The 19,001-nt window shown below is 34.6% G+C and overlaps 2 protein-coding genes across 4 annotated transcripts in view; one reads left to right on the forward strand and one right to left on the reverse strand.

Annotated features, from left to right (window-relative positions):
* LOC121324242 (serine/threonine-protein phosphatase 4 regulatory subunit 4-like) overlaps nucleotides 1-11,749 on the forward strand; it is a 27,869-nt gene extending 16,120 nt beyond the window's left edge. For both annotated transcript variants that reach the window (XM_041265912.1, XM_041265913.1), the window contains exons 9-24: nucleotides 398-520; nucleotides 1,059-1,216; nucleotides 2,444-2,563; nucleotides 3,043-3,120; nucleotides 4,033-4,116; nucleotides 4,828-5,010; nucleotides 5,610-5,715; nucleotides 6,240-6,387; nucleotides 6,695-6,839; nucleotides 7,353-7,391; nucleotides 7,488-7,559; nucleotides 8,046-8,109; nucleotides 8,856-8,946; nucleotides 9,437-9,495; nucleotides 9,988-10,114; nucleotides 10,509-11,749. In XM_041265912.1, the coding sequence (XP_041121846.1) occupies nucleotides 398-520; nucleotides 1,059-1,216; nucleotides 2,444-2,563; nucleotides 3,043-3,120; nucleotides 4,033-4,116; nucleotides 4,828-5,010; nucleotides 5,610-5,715; nucleotides 6,240-6,387; nucleotides 6,695-6,839; nucleotides 7,353-7,391; nucleotides 7,488-7,559; nucleotides 8,046-8,109; nucleotides 8,856-8,946; nucleotides 9,437-9,495; nucleotides 9,988-10,114; nucleotides 10,509-10,533 (1,622 nt within the window). In that variant the 3' untranslated portion in view covers nucleotides 10,534-11,749. The remainder of the gene's footprint in view (nucleotides 1-397; nucleotides 521-1,058; nucleotides 1,217-2,443; nucleotides 2,564-3,042; nucleotides 3,121-4,032; nucleotides 4,117-4,827; nucleotides 5,011-5,609; nucleotides 5,716-6,239; nucleotides 6,388-6,694; nucleotides 6,840-7,352; nucleotides 7,392-7,487; nucleotides 7,560-8,045; nucleotides 8,110-8,855; nucleotides 8,947-9,436; nucleotides 9,496-9,987; nucleotides 10,115-10,508) is intronic.
* On the reverse strand, nucleotides 11,650-16,042 carry LOC121324243 (protein Z-dependent protease inhibitor-like). 2 transcript variants are annotated; one of them, XM_041265915.1, is made up of 5 exons: nucleotides 15,946-16,042; nucleotides 14,713-15,314; nucleotides 13,622-13,895; nucleotides 12,787-12,934; nucleotides 11,650-12,383 (listed from the first exon to the last, which is right to left on the reverse strand). In XM_041265915.1, exons 2-5 carry the CDS (start codon nucleotides 15,296-15,298, stop codon nucleotides 12,195-12,197), a joined length of 1,197 nt encoding a protein of 398 aa, XP_041121849.1. In that variant the 5' UTR covers nucleotides 15,299-15,314; nucleotides 15,946-16,042; the 3' UTR covers nucleotides 11,650-12,194. The 2 variants fall into 2 exon arrangements, with proteins under 2 accessions (XP_041121849.1, XP_041121848.1); XM_041265914.1 differs by having other exon boundaries at nucleotides 14,713-15,330; nucleotides 15,946-16,035.
* Between the last annotated feature and the right edge of the window lie 2,959 nt (nucleotides 16,043-19,001).

Consider the following 19,001-nt stretch of genomic DNA (forward strand, 5'->3'; position numbering starts at 1 on the left):
AATAGTAAATTACATTAAGTTGTAACCTAGCAATACCACCTTAAATTACCCTTTTTTTTTTTTTGTTTACATCTAACATCTCAGGCTGAAGAGAAATAGACTGGCTTGTTTTTCAAACTGCAAAATGTAGTGACACTGAGGCTGTTCCTCAACAGATGTACTCGAGTTTATGAATTATTTATGTGATATGGGAAAAAATAGCTGCAGTGAAGGGAAATATATTACATTACTTTTTTCTTTCAATGCAAGCATAAGGTTTACATTTATTTCAACACCTACATTGTTCACCCAAGTCACAAGGTTTAATGGAAATGAAAACCTGGGGAACAATATACAGTTTTTTTTTTTGTTTTTTTTTGTTTTTTTTAAAACAACCTGTTTTTTGCCTCGATTGTAGATGACAGGACTTGCATTGTATTTCCATTAGTGAAGACATTCTGTGAAAAATGTTTCAAAGCAGATGAAGCTGTGCTGGCTTCTCTAACCTTTCAGTATGGAAAGGTCTGTCACGGCCTCTCAGGTAAGATGTTCCTTGCATGTGCTGGGTGACTGAATGGTGTGTTTAATAATTCATTGCAGTAATCTCCTCAACGTAAACACAGATATGCCAAGCAAAGCCAATATTTCAGCACTAAAAGAAACAGCCCTGCTATGACTAATTAAATAGACTTAGTGTGTCATTAATTATAGTATCTTCAGTAGATGCATATTCAAAACATGCCTTTTAACTGGTCTGCTGTGTTGGCTTTAGAGGGGTTTCTTGATGAAAGTATTAAAGAATGTTATTTAAAAACTTTTCAAGACTGTTGTTATAAAGTAATTAACAATCTAAAAATTGCATGGATATTTGTCATTTGTCATTATTATCCATGCATTAATGCATATACTGAGAGGTTACAAATCGATGTCAGTGCAGTGAAAAGCAATAGAACTTCAGTACATTCTGTGGTTATTTGTTACAATGAGATGTCCTGTTAGTAAAGGTATTTTTGGTATCTCACTTGAAAACTAATTGCATTAAAAAGTTAGTTACAGCATCCTTTTTTTTCTCCCAAAAGGGACTTTTACTGAGGATCAACATGTATGGTTTTTGGAATTCTACAAGAAGCTGTGTGTATTGGGCCTTCAGCACGAGAATGGTCACAGTGAGACCTATCCCCTTGAACTGGAAAGGAAATATGAATCAGTTAGAAAAAATTGTGCCTATAACTTTCCAGTAAGTATTTATTAATTATGAATCTGCTTATGCATAACTGTTAACAGCAAACTAGTCTATAAGACGAATTACAATAACATACTGTAAAATACCATATACTTGCACCACTGTTACCGTACTGTTTCTGCATGCATCTGTAATGCAATAATCTGCCTGTACATTGACATCAATCTAACATAAACTTTAAATAAACACATTTTTAAAGGTGCCAAAATATTCCTTTTACCATGAACCTTTTGCAAACAGCAGTTGACTAATTTATTAGAAAATGTGCCTTAATTTACTCATGTCATAATCAGCGATATGCACATGACTTCTGATGCAATATATCAGTTTTTTTTTTATATGCATGTGTCTGGTTGTTACATCTGTGGTGTACCTGAATATGTGTTTTACCATAAGATCCACTGCTGAAAGCCTTTACATTAGAACTATGTAAATAGATAAGCTGTAGTAACTACGGGTGTTCAGAACAATAACATAACTTTCCTAATTGTTACACCTCACTCTGTTGTTTAGATTTCACCCTAGTTCTAAAGGTCCATTCAATTCTGGTTGCCAGGATATAAATATATTAAAAGTGTAACAGCAAACGTTTCAGCTCACTGTTTGCTTGAGCTTAAGTCTCATTAACAAACTTGCAAGCCCGTCTTGATACTTTTACACCACGTGCAACACCCAAGCCTAAAGACCCATGCTTCATTGATCAAGGACTTTCACCACTTGTCAAACCTGGCAAAAGTCTCAGTCAGCAGCAGCACTGAAAGGTTTTCATACAGTCAGCCAGTAGTCCTGATTTGTGAGGTGCGTTCCTGTTTCATAGCCTTTTACCCGTCAGTGAAGCAATATTTGAGACTGCTTGTCCAAGTGCTTTTGTTTAGAGTGTCCATTTATCTTGTTAAGTGTTATTCATTTCCAGCTCTCCATCATTCACGGTAGATGCTGGTGGTAATTGTTTGGAATCACTGGTCATTAAATACACTTTGTGAGAAAAAAAGAAGGGAGTATGTAAACTTTTTCTTCCTGAGACATAATAAAAAACGTAGATGGCAAATGTTCATTATAAAATGCAGTGTTTGTTATAAATTGAAGCCATGAGCACATTTGACCTCTCGGACAGACTTTGATTGTTAACACGTTCTTGCTCTACATATGGTTAGGGCAGGTTAAGAAGTATGGTGGTGCTCAATTATTATAGGGGTTTTCTTTTTCTCTATTTTCTCACAGGCCATGGTATTATTTGCTGAACCTAAAAACTTCCTTTCAGAGCTTTATCCTACCTTTTCAAGCTTGTGTCATGACCCTGAGATTGCAGTCAGGCGCACTACAGCTAATGGCTTCCATGAAGTAAGTATTAAGAACAGCCAGAGACAGTGTTGTACAGAGCAGAGGCCATGTTAAATGTGGCTATCAATACAGTTACACCTACAGTATCTCAAATATAATTATATCTAGCATAAAATCCCTGATACAATATATTATTTACTGTAAAAACAAAAACGTAGTAAAGAATAATAGACATAATTACAGCCTTGTTTTATGGTCTGGGGGACCGAAGGTGTGGTTCCCCTGCTAGCTCCATATAAACTCTACACTTGCTGCTATCTTTGTTTGTTAGATCTTCAAGATTCAGTGACTTTTGCAATAGAAAGATGTGAAAAACAAATGAATTACATATTATTATATTACATTAGTCAAGTCACTTACATTCTGAATTGTAGTTTTGCAAGGGCATATAAAACGGGTCGTGACATGAATGTGTCAAAGAGTAACAAAATGGCTTGCCTTAAAACATAATTTTACTATGTTTTTTTTTTTTTTTGCAGGTTGTTAAATTGTTAGGCTCCAGTGTTCATTTAATACAGAAAGAACTGATAGCACTGTTACAAGATGATTCATTAGAGGTAAGAAACATTTACGTTATTAATTGTAATTTCTGTATTCATTTGAAGATATGTATTTATTTATTTAAACATTCAGGGAGATCCCATAGTCATGAAATATGCATATAGTGAAAGGATTGACTGTAGTTCAGGTTCGTGCCCCTTTAAAAACATGACCCAGAAATTAAAACTTTGATTTTCAGCGCTTACGCTCACTTATATTACAACAGAAAATAAACAAACAAAAGCCTAGCTCTTACGAGCACTGACTACAGACATGTAGGTTCCTGCCTAACTTGCTGGACAGCTAAGCTGTTTCCCTGACATGTAGTGCAATACCAACCACTTTACACATAAAAACCAAACAAAGGTTTTTTTCACAATACCTTTTATGGCCTTCAGTTAGGCTTCTTCACATAGCAGCAGCCTAAAGGAGACTGGCTGCACTCCTTTTAAACACTGCATCTGGCTCTAATTGTCAATAACGGCCAGGTGCAGGTGATAATTAACAATTAACAAATAAAACAATTAGCTTGGCAGGGAGGCTTTTTAACCCTGTCCCTGCCATAACACAAACATTAGGATTTGCAAACCCCCTGTCCTGCTACATCTGTTACTATATATATATATATATATATATATATATATATATATATATATATATATATATATATATATATATATATATATATATATATATATATATATACAGACCAACTGAGGTGTTGTTCTGATTCTGATATGTATGTTCTAGGCTGGTGTTGGCTTCTTTAACAACAACCAAAAAACATTTTAGGAATATCACTTTGTTTTATTAATCAAAACTGACTTCTTTCATTTGAGTTGTGGAAGTGGAGCGTTATATATGATATTCCCAGATACTAGAATCAGCTTAACCCAGAGCCACAGAAAATGTAATATCCTTTTTTGTAGGTATTAGATGCACTAATGGATAATCTCCAGGAAATCCTAGAACTTGTCACATCAAAAGGAGAGGGTGCTGGGTCTGAAAGTAAGGTAATCATATTATGAACATTAAAAAAAAAAAAAACATTAATCTGCACTTTAAGGATAATAAACGTTTCTTAAAGGAGAAGTGCTTGTCATGTTAGCTGTGTTTCCATTATCCAGATGATTCTTACATTAAAGACAGGACATTTTCTCTCCTACTGGCTCTTTTTTTCATAACCCAAACCATCTCCAATTCTGCATAATATCTGGAGACATCAACCACAAAACATTTCTGTACTGGGATTTCATGAATGTTGGTTTGGAAATGTACTGTAAGTCTCTAGGGTGACCCAGAGTGTCAATTATCTTTGATGATCACTGTGAATCATCATTATTTTTGACAGTCTTGTTTACTGAAGCATTTACCAACAAGTGCTTTCTATTAAAGAACGTTAGATTGGCTTTCTTGCCTATCATGACTGACTTGCACTAGCTGTTCCAGGTATTAATAAAGCATGCACACAATTAGTACTCTAGCGGAGGTCTAGCTATAACAATGGATTTGGACTCATGCGAGGGATAGCCCATTTTCAAGTGTTTGCTACATATTAGAGGTGCTTCCTAAATGTTTTGTAGCCTTTTAAAAAAACATTACATTAAGTTTTTTTTTTCACTTATATTATTTATAAAAACCATTAGATTAAGTTTTAATATTGTTTTATCAGCTTACATTGTATTATGTAATAATTTGAATATTTACAAAGGTATTTTTTTCAGCAAGTCAACGTCCCAGATCTCATTCCTGCACTAAATGCAGCTGAGCAGAAAGCTGCCACCTCTCTGAAATGGAGAATCCATGAGAAGCTGCTACAGAAGTATTCCTGTCTGCCTCGAGTCATATCGAGTGACCAGATCTACTTCAGGTTCTTGCAAAGGATGTTTACAATAATTACAACCAACGTAAGCAGCATTGCATTGTTTGTATTCTTATCAGTGACATACTGGGTTTTAGAGTCAATTATGATTATCATGTTTATTGCAAAAAGAACATAATAAATGAAAGTGTTAATACTCACTGTTGAAAATATCAGCAGTGACCAGCACTGGTCTATCCTGGACAGAGCTAGTAGTTTGCTGGCTTTCAATTGGTCATGCTTGTTCAAAGAACTATTTATTCAGGTTTAATAATACAAAAGTTGAAATACCTTTACTCTAAAATTCAATGCGATTCTGTGTGCATGCCTAAATCTAATTGCTGTCGTCTTGTGCTGGGGCTTTATATACAAGCTAGGTATTCCTGTCATGTTTTGTTCAATCACAATTTTTGCTAGTCAACAGGTCACCACCAGTATAAATCAGTATTTTTGTGGCCAAATTTGGGATGGAAACAAATGAAAGTCACGCTGTAACTTTTGTGAAATCAGTGAATTTTACTGCCAAAAAAATCAGTACAAACTGAAAATAAACTGTTATAATATAGGGTGAAGCTGTTAATGGTGTTGAATACTGAAATGGCTGTGCACTTGTGTCACGACTGTTTGCACTCCTCTGTTGTGTAGAATGTTCTCCCTGTGCAAAGACAGTCTGCCAGAACACTGTGTGTCTTCCTGCGCTACAATCGCAAACAGGAGCAGAGGCAGGAGGTAATCAGTAAACTGCTTGACCGTGAGTACACAGTTATTTCTGTCTATTTTTTCTAATATCATTCCCTAAAAACTCCACATGGGTTTTAAGCCCTATCATAGACAACCAGAGAACAAGTTTGTGTGCTGCCATGATGTATCAGCAACAAACCAAATTAATGACATCAACTGGAGCATATTGAGTTTGTACCGTATTTTATTCTAAATAGCATACATCACCTGCTTGAAAAATCATATCTTAGTCACAGTAAATTCAAAAGATTGTTTCCCTTCGAAACATAAGCAAACATCAGTATGTCTATTTGCATGCTGTTGGACTTGGTAACAGTAAAGCAGTAGTGTACAGTTATAGGATGGCGGATGTTATGTTATATAAACATTAGCTAATGCCTTCACTTCTTTAGTTCATACGCTATGTTCCACACCCCCTGTGTATTATATAATAATATAGGTTCATTATAGAATGCAGCTACTATCATATTACTTTATGTGTGTTTTGTAAGAGGAAATTCAGTTGACAAGTTTATTACTTTCCTTCCCTTTTAGAACTAGGGCAGGGTAGAAGTTACTGGAACAGGCTGCGTTTCCTCGACATTTGTGAAATTGTAATGGAGCTTTTTTCAAAGTCATACTTCTGTAAATACTTCTTTGTTCCTGCTCTGGAGCTGGTAAATGATCCTGTTGCAAATGTAAGGTAAGAATAAGTCTAATATAATTTCATGACTTGATTCGTTATAGCTCTACTGGTCCAAGTACAATAAAGTAAAGTTTATTCAAACAACCAGCAAACCCTCATGTGACATAATATAAGTAAGTCACTTGTACACACATAGGCAATAACAAAGAAAAAACAAACCTCATACCCCCATTACTGTCACAGGGTAACAGGGAAACTGTAGCCTGCTGGGGGCACTATAGACAATGATAAGGTGAAAACCTATAATTAATCAGGGGATGCTATTTTCATCTAATAAAACAGTACTTACTCTGTAATTCTTTAGGTTTAAGCTGTGCAACATGCTGCCAAAACTGAAGTCAGCCATCAGACTGCCTACAGATAAACACCTGCTTCAGCAGTTGGAGTATTGTGTGAGGAAACTCCTTTGTCGTGAGAAAGACAAGGACGTGATGGCTGTAGTCAGAAAAGTAGGTTTCATATCACGTTTATCTCCCTACCAACACTCCCTCCACACTTACCTACATACATATAAAATGATGTTTATTGTGTAATACAGTATTTAAATTAATTGCACTCCTGCAACTGTTATTTTCTTCTTTTAGTTTTGTATTTCTCTTTACACTATTGCTAAGGGTTGATTACATAATATTCCCAGATACACTTCCTCACGCATCGCACACATGAATACACTGAAGAAAACACTACTCAGATTAATGGTTGCACACAAGTGTACCTTATACACTTTAAGGTTGGACTTGATTCTGAGAGCTCTATTGAGGCCACAGGGGGTCTTTAAACTACTGTTTTAAAAAGAAACAGAACATTAAATAAAGTTAATCTAAAAAGCAAAGAATGCAATATTTATGATAACTCAGATATTTTACAAACTCCTTCAGTTACCAAGTTTTACAACTTACATGGTAAAAACACACATAATAGGTCAATATAATAATTTCTCATTTGTTTTCCATTGTTTTTAGACCGTGTTGGAGTTGGACAAAATGGATATCACAGAACCAGTAAGTTCATGATTTGATCTTTATTTATGCTGTATGACTTTAGTTTTTCAGCAATATATATATATATATTTTACACATGGTCTTCTCGTTGTTTAGTATCAAAAACGACATGAAAAAGACCTGCTAGATCAGAAGAAAGAGAAAGAGGAGAATCTTCTGATAGAGATGGTAAGATTGAGGATTTAAGACCTTAATGTGCATCTTTGTCTGTTAAAGTGAGTGCTGCTCTTCAGTATCTTGTTCTTAGACGAACAGAAAAAAAAAACTTTAGGAAACGTCAGAATGTGTTGAAGTTGCAGTTTGGGTGTCTCATTATAGCTCTCAGGGCGCATTATATTCGACAACTCAACAAAATGGTTAGCTAATTGACATTGCTTGACCTCCTATTGTTATAATAAATGCTGCATTCTCGTGGCTTGCTGAATCATCCTGATAACACAGACCCTGAAAGTTTTCTTCAGTCAGAACTTACAAATAAAACTGTCTAAAAACCATTCTCTAATTTTGAGCCCTTCCATGTGTAATTGGGGTTGGATTTGAAATGTGCTTTTGAACACAACAGCTCTAAAATAGATTAGTTCATTTCAATTATATTTGAAGTATGAATGCTGGCTATATTGTATGCAGTTTGTTTAGCTTAACTTTCACTAATAGGAGCAGCTGGAAAAGCAACAAACTGAAGGAAAATCGAGCAGTGAAAAACTTGGAGAGAGGAAACGTGAGTGGACTTATGTGATGATTTATGGAAAAAAATGTTTTTAGAAACCTAACATTGCATAACCATATAAGAAAGGCAGTCGCCCAACCATTTCACTCTAAAAGACAAATTCTGTTGAGATAAATTCTTTATATTAATTATGCTGTAATCGAAATATATATATGTAACAAGAAACATCTTGACTTCTACTAGTACTGTGTCTTCTTCATCTGATAAGGGACACAAACTTTAATTTTCTGTAAAAAAACATTTAGGAGGGATTAAACCTTGTATTGCAATTGAAACATGTAGCCAGAATGATGTGCACAGATGAGCTAAAGGGTATGAAAATAATGAAGTATCACCTTATTATTGTGTAACTATCTGGTATTGCTACCCATGACCCATCCACAATGATTCTGGGATGCCCAACTAATTCTATAATTGTGTGTGAGATTTAAACCATTACAGAAACAATCAATCCATTCAGGAATTCAGATTTGTTTCAGGGGAGTGACAGACTTTTTGTCAAAAGATAAAAACATGATATAAAATGTAATGGTAGTTACAACAAATTGCTAAACTCCTGTGTCTACTAGTCAATATTAATAATGAACAACATTACTGAAATATAAAGCCCAATTCATCCCAATACACATTGCCTGCCTCTTCTTCTTTGTCACCAGCACTATAGATTGTTATGTGTGTTAATACTGTATATGCAAGCCTGTGTACATTAATCAAAGAAGCTGTTCTTTCACTTCTAGGTAAAGAAGTAAAGAAGTCTAAACTAAGTCGCAGCAGATCCCTCAGCTGCAATCCTTCCCCTCCAAAGCTGAGTGCAGCAGAAAAATCTTTGTAAGATTTAGCAGCAATCTAGTCCCTTACATATAAAGAAATGTGCTGTCTATTTAGGCACTAGATTTTAACAGCAGCATGGTTTAGATATCCCAAGACCATGATAATCAAACATCTATTCTCACAGTGCAAGTGAGTCTCTTGAAACATATGTATAATGCAGTGAAATGTGTCAGTGAAACATATGTATAATGCAGGGAGGGTCCTAGGGAGCATAGCAAGTGATTTGGGAGCAAGGCTGGGTTAAAGGGTGATAGCCCTACACAATCATTTATTTGCATGTTAACAAAGTAATCTTGTAGCTCATCTGAGAAACTGGGAGTCAATAATGATGAGAGAAAATGGGAGGAATTGGAATGTAGGTAATAGGAGAAAATCATAGAAAACACGGATTTTGCCAAAAGAACTGTAAGTGTTTTTAACCCACAATCAGTAGGTCACTTTACTACATAACTACAAGCAACTAATCCAATTATATTTTTCTTTTAAGGAAATCAACATCTAGCACCAGCCCGGTAACAGCAAAGAGCTCTCTGCAGCACATTAATGGTAAAATAATATACGCACCATCGTTTTACCTCTTTTTTTTAACCTTTTTAACACTTTTAGATTCTGTTGCAAATCTGTAAAAGGACAAGAGAAAATATAGTTAATATTTATAATCCTATTCTAGATTGCTGTTGGCTTCTTTGTCAAAGCTCTCATATCAAACTTTATTTTTTCCATAAACTAATTCTTTAAATGACTTTTGACTTACATTTTTGTGAAAAGGGCACAGTATTTAAGTTGAATTGAATGTCATGTTAATTTTCAATATTTGTATATTTTGTAAATGTCAGGTTGATACTGAAACTTAGTTCATATCCTTGACTGGAGAAAATTATGTTTTTTTCTGAATTGAGTGTTCCAAACATTTTATCATTTCGGTCACATGGGTTACCTCTTTCTATTGCAATGTCAGGTTTTAATATTGCAAATATCACACTTTGTTTTGTTGTCACTGGTGCATTACAGCATAGCCATGCGTTCTCTCTCTTTCAGATGACTTGCTCAGAAGCCATCATTTCAGTGTGGCATCCACGTCGACCGCCCCTTCAGCCTCAGTGCCAGTGTTAATCCGCAGCAACACAACCGGCAATGGGAACAAAGACACGAGGAAGATAAACATGTAAGTTTTACAAAAGCATATTACGGTAGTTTGCAGTGTATTAGAATCTTTAATTTCTCTTATTATTTTATTGCATTTACCATTTGTCCCTCAATCTGCTTTTACCTGGCTTGAGCTGCTTTAAGCTAGAGAATCCTAAGTGCTGGCACTAAACCTCCTTTTTCATTCCATTCAAACCATGTGACATTGTGAGCTGGCAACACCGCCACAGACAGAGAGTAGGTGGGAAGCCAGTTATTTCACAACATTTTACAGTATATTGATCCGATTCTATCATTTTCACAGCAATTTTGTATTTAAACACTTAATAAAATATATATATATACATGCTGTATTTTATAACATATTATTTGTGACAAATGCTAATCTGTAATTTCTTTTTTTCTAATGGAAGGAGATCAAAAAGGTCTATCCCTTAGAGATTTAGTGGCAAGGGAAGGGCCAGGACTCCAGAACAAGCCAGCACAACTTCCTACAGACTTTAACAATCAAGAGAATTGTACAAGAGATGCCATGGCTCTCAAAGAACTGATTGCTTGACACAAGGTTTTATTGAAACAAAAGGAAAAAAAAAACACTATGGATCTTTAATACACAGTTGTCAAGGAAAATGTATTTGTTATAAATATTTCTTTTCCAGCTAAGGAATAACGAGATTGATATCTACATTCTTCTTCATTCAGTCAGTCAGTGTGTTTTTGACAAACAATAGTTTTCCTCTATCCTGTTTTGTCAATATTATTGACGTTGTCCATTTCTCACTTTAAAAAAAGTTGCAAGAATTGTATATGTCTGAATTGTCATACATATTTTTTATTTTTTATTTCAGAAAATAGCATGCTTTGCAACTGTCTTCTATGGCAAATACTTTTTATTTTCTTTGTAAGCCAGGAATATTCTATGGAGATCTTCATGCATAAATTGAAATTGTATTTTGAGTTATTTAAAATTCATATGTAGCCTGCTATATACTCTTACGCAAATAAAACTGTGCCTGTTGTTATACAGTGAACCAAGCCAACATATCTTTTGATCACTTGGATACATTTAGTGTTTTCTCACATGCTAAGTTTTAAAAGAAGAAATTAAATATATCTCCTTTTTTATAACTTGTGTGATTGAATGGTTTAAAACGTTTCTGAATTACTTATTGAATTCAATATGATGTTGTTTTCACCATACAATGATCTTCAGCTTCTCCATCATCAATTGTATCTTGTACACTCCATTTGTCGTTTTCTGTTTATGAGGATTCCAGTTCTGTATTTAGCAATATTGGAGACTGATTTGGTTGAGTGCACTATACAATCCTGTACATAGTCTCTGGTTTTATCCACCGTTATCACCGTTCATAGCTAAATTATACAAAACAAAAGAAAAGGATGCAAAAACAATCATCATACCTGACGTGCACCTAAACAAAAACTTATGATATAATAGCAACCTGATTATGTACTGTACTGTGGGGACTGTCAGTTCTCTAAATAAAACCAATCCCCGTCACTCAGATAGTAGACATCACATTAACAAGTTTCTAGAATCATTTTGTTAATTTTATTGGGAAAAAGTCACAGTACATGCATGTTTTGCTCGGCCACACTGCAGGTGTTTGATAAAAAGAAAAAAAAAAAGATTCAGTATAACAATACAAACAAATTAGACATTTACTGTATAGTTAGTAAAGTTTGGCAAAATGGCCATTCAAAAAGGTTTAATGAATTTGAAGATTGTGTAATCCACGATACAGACATAGGTTAGTTTCATCAGAAATGTGGTCCCATATTCACAAAGCTTTAATGCATGAGTTAAAAACAGGCTTTGAAAAAAACAGTCTATGAAAAAAAAAAAAAACACATTGCTTTAACAAAAGTAAAGTTTAATGCATGGCATTCATAAAACAGATTTTAAATAACTCATGTCAAAACTACTGCCATTGATAAAGCAATAACCTTTTAGTTGCCTGTTAAAATAAACGTCAGCTTTAACTACCAGTTGCCCCAGTAAAAGTAGAAATGGGAAATAAAAATGTAAATATCACAATTTGATGATTATATCTTTAGGTTTGCCAACAAATTTAAATCTATATGGTAGGGTCCACGACCCTGCCCATGAACAATAAGCTGTTGGTTGTTTCGTGGTAAATAAGGAAGAGAAAGGGGCGATTAATTTTGAGGGAAGGTGGCAAGGAGTATCCAGTTATTCCTACTACAGTGGCACTCGATGCTTCTGTTCCCTTCTCATCCACTTCAATTACTGCCTTGTGAATAACCTGAAAAACAAGTCAGGAATGCTTCAGACTAAGGGCAGAGTTTATGAAAAGAATATGCTTGTCCACATATGTATACTGCACTTCCTCAAACTCAAAAAAACGCCATCATTTCAGGAATGCCAGTATTGCTGTTGTGATGTGTTGTGGCAGCTTCTTGGCTGAAAGATCCTTAGCAGTATAATATACTGGGCAGTACAATTGGCAGACCTTTAAGTTAGTGATTAAATTGAATTGTAACATCTGTATCCATGACCAACAACTTGTGCTCATAATTAGATATGCCTATGCTAAAACATTATGAAAACTAAAAGTATCTGCCACCAGAGCTGTACACTAGAAGAGTTAAATGCTCTTAGAATTATCTCTGCAGATAGGCTAGTAGGTCAAACAACAGTAAACCAACCTCAGACACTTTCAACCCAGTTTCCATGTTGATTCCTGAAAGATCTGCCTGGTAGTTGAACAAGTCCGTAATCCCTAGAGCTGGAAGAATTTTCTTCATTTTGTATGACTGCTCCAATTTAAATTTCGGAAAATAGACTTCCATTTTGCTGTCATGAAAAATGACAGAATTAAAAATTAAATTAGATTATATATATATATATATATATATATATATATATATATATATATATATATACATACATGCATGCATACATACATACACACACTTGTGCTTAACCCCTACATATTGTTGCAAATGTGGCTCTTGTATTATTGAACATTACTGTATCATTTGTGTATTTACTGAAAGTAGAATTGATAAATTAAATAGCAAAACTATTTTCTATGTTCATACGCTATAGTGCCATTCCATGCCACTCCTGCATAAACACTTTAATGTTTGGCACAGGTGTACAATTACTGGTATCCAGCATATCGCATCAAAACAAATCTTAAAACTATGATCCTAAAAATCATACATGGACCCCAATCTACAGACTTCAACTTCAAGCAAACACATTTAAAAAAATATATAATGCAGCCATCACTTTGAAATAGTTCCATGTACAGTTAAATGAGGCAGATTGTCTACAAACATGCTAAAGACCTGGTAACAAAATAAAACGATAGTTTCGAATGAACAGGAACTTCATCTAGTTAAGAAAAAAGATATAGTATTGTAGTGGATGTCCAGCATTTTCTTTGTAAATAAGCCTGCTGCCCTTAAACACTATAAAAAAAGTTCCTTGAAAAGAAAAAAAAGGGGTGGTGGGGGGTGGGGGGGCGACACTGACATTTTCTTCAACATTCTGAGCCACTGATGGAAGTGTTCTGCAGAGATCTCCTCATCAATGGAATTGTAGTCAGCATCTTTGTCTGGAAGCAATACAATCATGGAGGCATCTCCTCTGTATGGAAGCTTTAGAATGGATAACTTAAGTTTGTCATCATAACCCAATTGAAATGGGTCACTTCTGAACATCGTGGGGACTGAAACAATCCTATAATTGTTCACGTAGAAGCGGGCTTGCTCGGTGTAATTAGCATCAAACGGCTCCTCCCATTTGCCTAGGAAAAACAACATTTGTTTATTTACATACTTCTTACAGTGCACTGTTTCCATTCTAAACATCCAACCACTAGAGCGCAATACAGCTGAAAGGATGTTTAGATCAATATTCTGAAAGAAAGGCATTACAAATAACAGTAAATATAGAATAAGGTTTACAAATATAGTTAGTGAAAATGCTGTTTTATCAATTTAATTCAAGTTGCTCCATTCTGAAAACAATCTCTCAGCTAAGTAGGTGATAAAAGTAGCAAATCCTTGCTTTTAATGAGCTGGTTTGCTGTTATTTAAAAAAAAAAAAAAAAAAAAAAACTTGAACAGAAACAGCCTGAATAATTCAGATGGTTGCTGAAATATATAAAACATTACAATAACTTGTTGTAACAAGGCGTCAGAGATGGGGTTAAATCTGCCCCTGCCATGAATCACAGGTGTGGCCTTTCCCCAAATAGGTAATTGAGTGCTGCAGTTCTGCTCCATGTCTCTAGGGGATGCTATATTACTTCTACACCATATGTAGCAGGACAGCGTCAAGAATGAGACTCAAAGGCTATAAACAACAGTTTAAAGTGCATATGTGCAAGTTTACACAAAACAAACACAGGAAAAATAAAGTGGCACAAAGGCCAAAATAAAGATTTAAACAAAGCAAACACTGAACAAATATGTCCCCTTAGGCTGGGCAGTAGCTTTTACTAAAGGTTCAAAATTACCATACAAACATTAACCACAACTAACTGGACAATTTATTATTTTTTACATACAGAGGAGCACCAACAGCATTTCCTTGTCTGGGATAAGAGTACAGGTCCTTACCTTTAAAAAGAACATAATTTATAAGCATCAGTTTGGTGTTTGGATCAACTGTCTTTAAAAGTTCCTTAATCTTTCCACTAGTCATCTTTTCCACATATTCATTAATGTTGGTTGTCAAAATAGGGTTTAGTTGGATGGTGTCAGTGTTGAAATACTCTTTGGTCTGACTGAGAAAGGTTTCCAGTACATTAAAATCTTGGGGAACAAACATGGCACCTCCCAGAGTTAAATCCAAATCCTGGCTGCTGGTGATGTTTTTCTGTTGTTGACGAAACAGCGCTGGAATAATATTAGGCTTATCTTTGCTTTGAAGGAGATCAAGATTTAGACCTTTGATGATCTGATCATAAGTGTTCCCTTTAGCACCAAGGGAAAGCATAGCGAATGCTGAAGAAATGCACAAAGGGGAGAAAAAGATATTGTCGTCATGTTGGCTGGCAATCTTTCTGTAGAGGTTCATTGCAAATTCTATGTTTTTACTGGCCAGGTCGTTGACGGTCGGCTTGTCTGCACTGGACAGGTCTTGAGTTTTGCAGGTTGTGGAAAACAATGCCACCCATACCAAAAACAGAAGTGTCCTCTTCATTTTGAATAGTTTTCCTCTGTAAAGACAAAGAGCTGGAGTTGGATAATAAATAAATATTTAAATGAGATTGCACACAGAATTGGAGAAATCCCTTAATATGAACACAGGAATTTACATACTCTGTACCTCCTCGATTCTAAGGTTGTTTTCTGGTGATAAGCATTGAGTAAAGTTGACCCTTACAGCACAGATTTTTTTTTTTTTCCCCCAGGGATGTTATACATTGTTGAACCAACTCAACATATCCAGTTCTAAAGCAATTATTTAATTAAACCTTTGGAATGGTCTACTCTTTAAGTGAATTCATTTTAGGAGAGTATGGAGTGTTTTATATAACCTGAATGATATAGTGTGGAATAACTTTTTTATACCCTAGTTACACTGCCAAAGGAATGCATTATCAATGATGATTGTGCATTATTTACAGTAGGGTGAATAAAGAATAAATTACAAAGAATAGTTCAAACAGAGAAGGTATAAATAAAAAAATATATATAATACAAGAGCAAGTTCTTGTTACACATACTTAAATAAAGAAGAACACTATTGGAAATTGAATGGAATTTGAAAAAGCTCAAGACATTAAATCAAAATGAATCACAAAATAAATAAATAAAAACACAAAATCACAAAAACACTGGACTTACATTTTGGTGCTGCCTATCTTTTCTCTTTGCTTTCATCAATGTACTGTCCTGCCAACAAAACAAAAAACCACAAAAAACAAACACACTATTTGCCAAGACAAAGTGCAAATGTACTTTTAAGGTAATATATTAACTGCTAAGTAAATCTAACCCAATTGTGTCCATGAAATTCACTGCCTACCATCGAAAAGATAACTGAAGCAAGTCTTTTCTATTTGAAAACCATACCTTTACAACAGACCACACTATTGTACCAATCCTAGTTTTGCATTCGTTAAAGATGCATGTTCTTTTCTTTCAAGCTCTACATGTATTTTAAATTTCTAACGTATATTAAGTAAGCTACTCCTATTAAAGTTTACAATGTCATTTTGCTTGGGAATTTTGCAGCTGCCCCATTTTTGTCCCATACTTATCTTATACATTTACCTCTTTGTGCTTTACTGCACTTTCTCTGTGCTCTACTTCACTTTTACCATGGTAAACCTTTACAAGGGTAGTATGTTTCTGTTACATACCAGCGCTCAACACTGTCTAACTAGCAGTAGTACACCTGTTACCAAAAGTTAAGTCATTAAATTTTGTTTCAGCTGCTAAAAAAAGAAGGTGCTGTAGACATTTCTGAGAATGACAGCAACTGCCTGTATTTGGGTTGAATGCTTGTCCTTGAATGTTCATTGTGGGATTTGAGTACACTGAAATCTAAACCTGTAAAATCAATGGGTCCTATTTTGAAATGTTCAGAGAGGAATAAAAGAGTTTGAACAGTATGAAACCGCTAAACAAACGGCTCTTTCCTGTGAGGTATCTCTTGCTAGTTTTATACTTTTATAATTGTATTGTATTATATTCCTTTCAGAAAAGCATGCGCCTTTATCCCATTGACACAATTTAAACTCTAGTATATGTAAAGAAATGTGATTGCTGCTTTCTGGCTGTATACATTTCTCATGCAGGGAAACTCCCATGTGAATTGATTGAGCACATCTTCATTTTAGCAGGAGTGGGCAGCACTTCAAAATCTTTTTCAATGGACAGAAAAAGCATTTTCAGCATCAAAGGTACACTGTACACATGTTTTTTCAGTTCACGGCCCCTGAACAGAAGTCAGGGTGTATTAGGCTGAAAATTGTAAATGTTTAAACTTTAATGTGTTTAATATCCAAATCTTTTTAAATTATTCAGATATTCAAATGTTTTGTTTGTTTTTTTTTCTTCTGGCAACACCATCAATAGGTCAGCTAACATTTGTTATTGATGTGACTGACTGGCTACTAAGAAACACTACTAGCCAATCTACACTCATTTATACTAATAAGCGACGCAGTATAATAGACTTTATTTTTTATTCAAATATTGTTGGGTGGGGGGGGGGGGGTTTAGTATCAAGACTATAAAACAAAGACTAGACGGTGGCATATTTAGTAAGGTACAGATTATGATCTGTACTCTGAACAGGGTTAGGTCCACATTAGCAAGTCTACTGTATGGAACACTGGTGGGGCTGGACAAACTGTCTTCCTAGTCACACCTTCTTTGTCTATATTCACAGCTTCTGGACTGGACACCACCAATTTAATGACACACGGGAATCCATTGTATTGTGTAGTGTACAGTTCATTCTAGAGTATTCTAGTTCTGTTTCCCATTTTTCTGTATGGTTTCTATCATAAGCACAACTGGCAACTGGACTAGAGTTAAATTCTTTATTGCAAAAAACAACAGCAAAGGCTTGCACAGAGACACTTCCAATCAGTATTGAATACAGAAAGACTAAGTTTATGACACAGCAGTATACTAGAACCTGATGTAGGTTGCAGGCCAACACAGTTGCAGATTTTTTTGTAATTAGCAATTAAGTAGTAATCAGTGTAGAGTAAACAAGCATTAGAGATCTTAGAGGAAACTACAATTCCTGTTGCTGAATAGGTCTCACTTCATATAGACTTGCATGGCTTGGGGGTTGAGTTGATCAACCTATACCTTGCTGGTTTAAGCCACTGTTGGTATTACCAATACCAGGTAATACCACAACTTGACATTTTTAAAAAGTTGTCAATTGAATAATCTACGACATGTTTAAACGCCTCAAGTGAAAAAACAGTTCAAATTTGTTTTAGGTGAATTCTTGATGCTGCTCTCACTTCCAATGGGACAGTAGACCCAATAGAAGTGTAAGGTTCAGGTAGTCCCATTACTTACTCCACAGAAAGTTTACTTATAGTTTTTTAAATATGTGTGTATGTGCATTGTAATTAATTAGCTTCAATTGAATCACAGAATAAATAAAGTCTGGAAAACTTTTGCTAAACGGTTAGACTTGGGAGAATATTGTTTTACCCTTGATAGGTAAGAAACCATTTTTTATGAATGGTATTTAACAGCAAATAAGCAATTGCTGTGTAAACTTTTAGAATTATACAAATTACAACAATACTTTAAAACTTGGGGACAAATTGGTGAAAAACGTCTATTCTATTGTATTTCTAGATTTTAACATTGAGAATACTCTGGGAAAGACATTTCACACAGTGTATCTCCTTGTTATAGATACAGAATGTTCACACAAATTGGGTCTCCATAGTATAACATTTTCAACAGCTTTTAAACAGGGTTTTTTGTGCACTACGCTTTAACATTTTTCTGAGCTCTTGCTCATTGTCCTATTGTCCCATTCACAAATAAACCTATATGAAATATATTATTTACAAAATGAATACAGCAACCTTTTGGAATATCACAACATTGTTTTTGTACCACAGTAGCTGTTTTCAGCAAATAAAGCAGGTGGTCCCTATATTTAGAATTCATTATATATATATATATATATATATATATATATATATATATATATATATATATATATTATATATATTTATTACTGATGTGTTTGATTCTCAAACTAAGAGTGACATAACAGTTGTATTGTTTTTAAAAACTTAATCCATTTTGTATACATGTGGGAAAATGGTATGTTTCATTTATGATATATAATATATATATATATATATATATATATATATATATATATATATATATATATATACTGCCCTAGC

This window comes from Polyodon spathula, chromosome 12, assembly GCF_017654505.1.
Source record: "Polyodon spathula isolate WHYD16114869_AA chromosome 12, ASM1765450v1, whole genome shotgun sequence".
NCBI classification, from domain to species: Eukaryota; Metazoa; Chordata; class Actinopteri; order Acipenseriformes; family Polyodontidae; genus Polyodon; species Polyodon spathula.

Coding starts and splice junctions, on each gene's coding strand:
- LOC121324243 (XM_041265915.1), bottom strand. CDS start 15,298: ATGAAGAGGACACTTCTGTTTTTGGTATGGGTGGCATTGTTTTCCACA. Junction 12,935..13,621: donor CTCAGAATGTTGAAGAAAAT/GTCAGTGTCGCC, acceptor TTTTCATGACAG/CAAAATGGAAGTCTATTTTC. Junction 12,384..12,786: donor CTGGGTTGAAAGTGTCTGAG/GTTGGTTTACTG, acceptor CTTGTTTTTCAG/GTTATTCACAAGGCAGTAAT.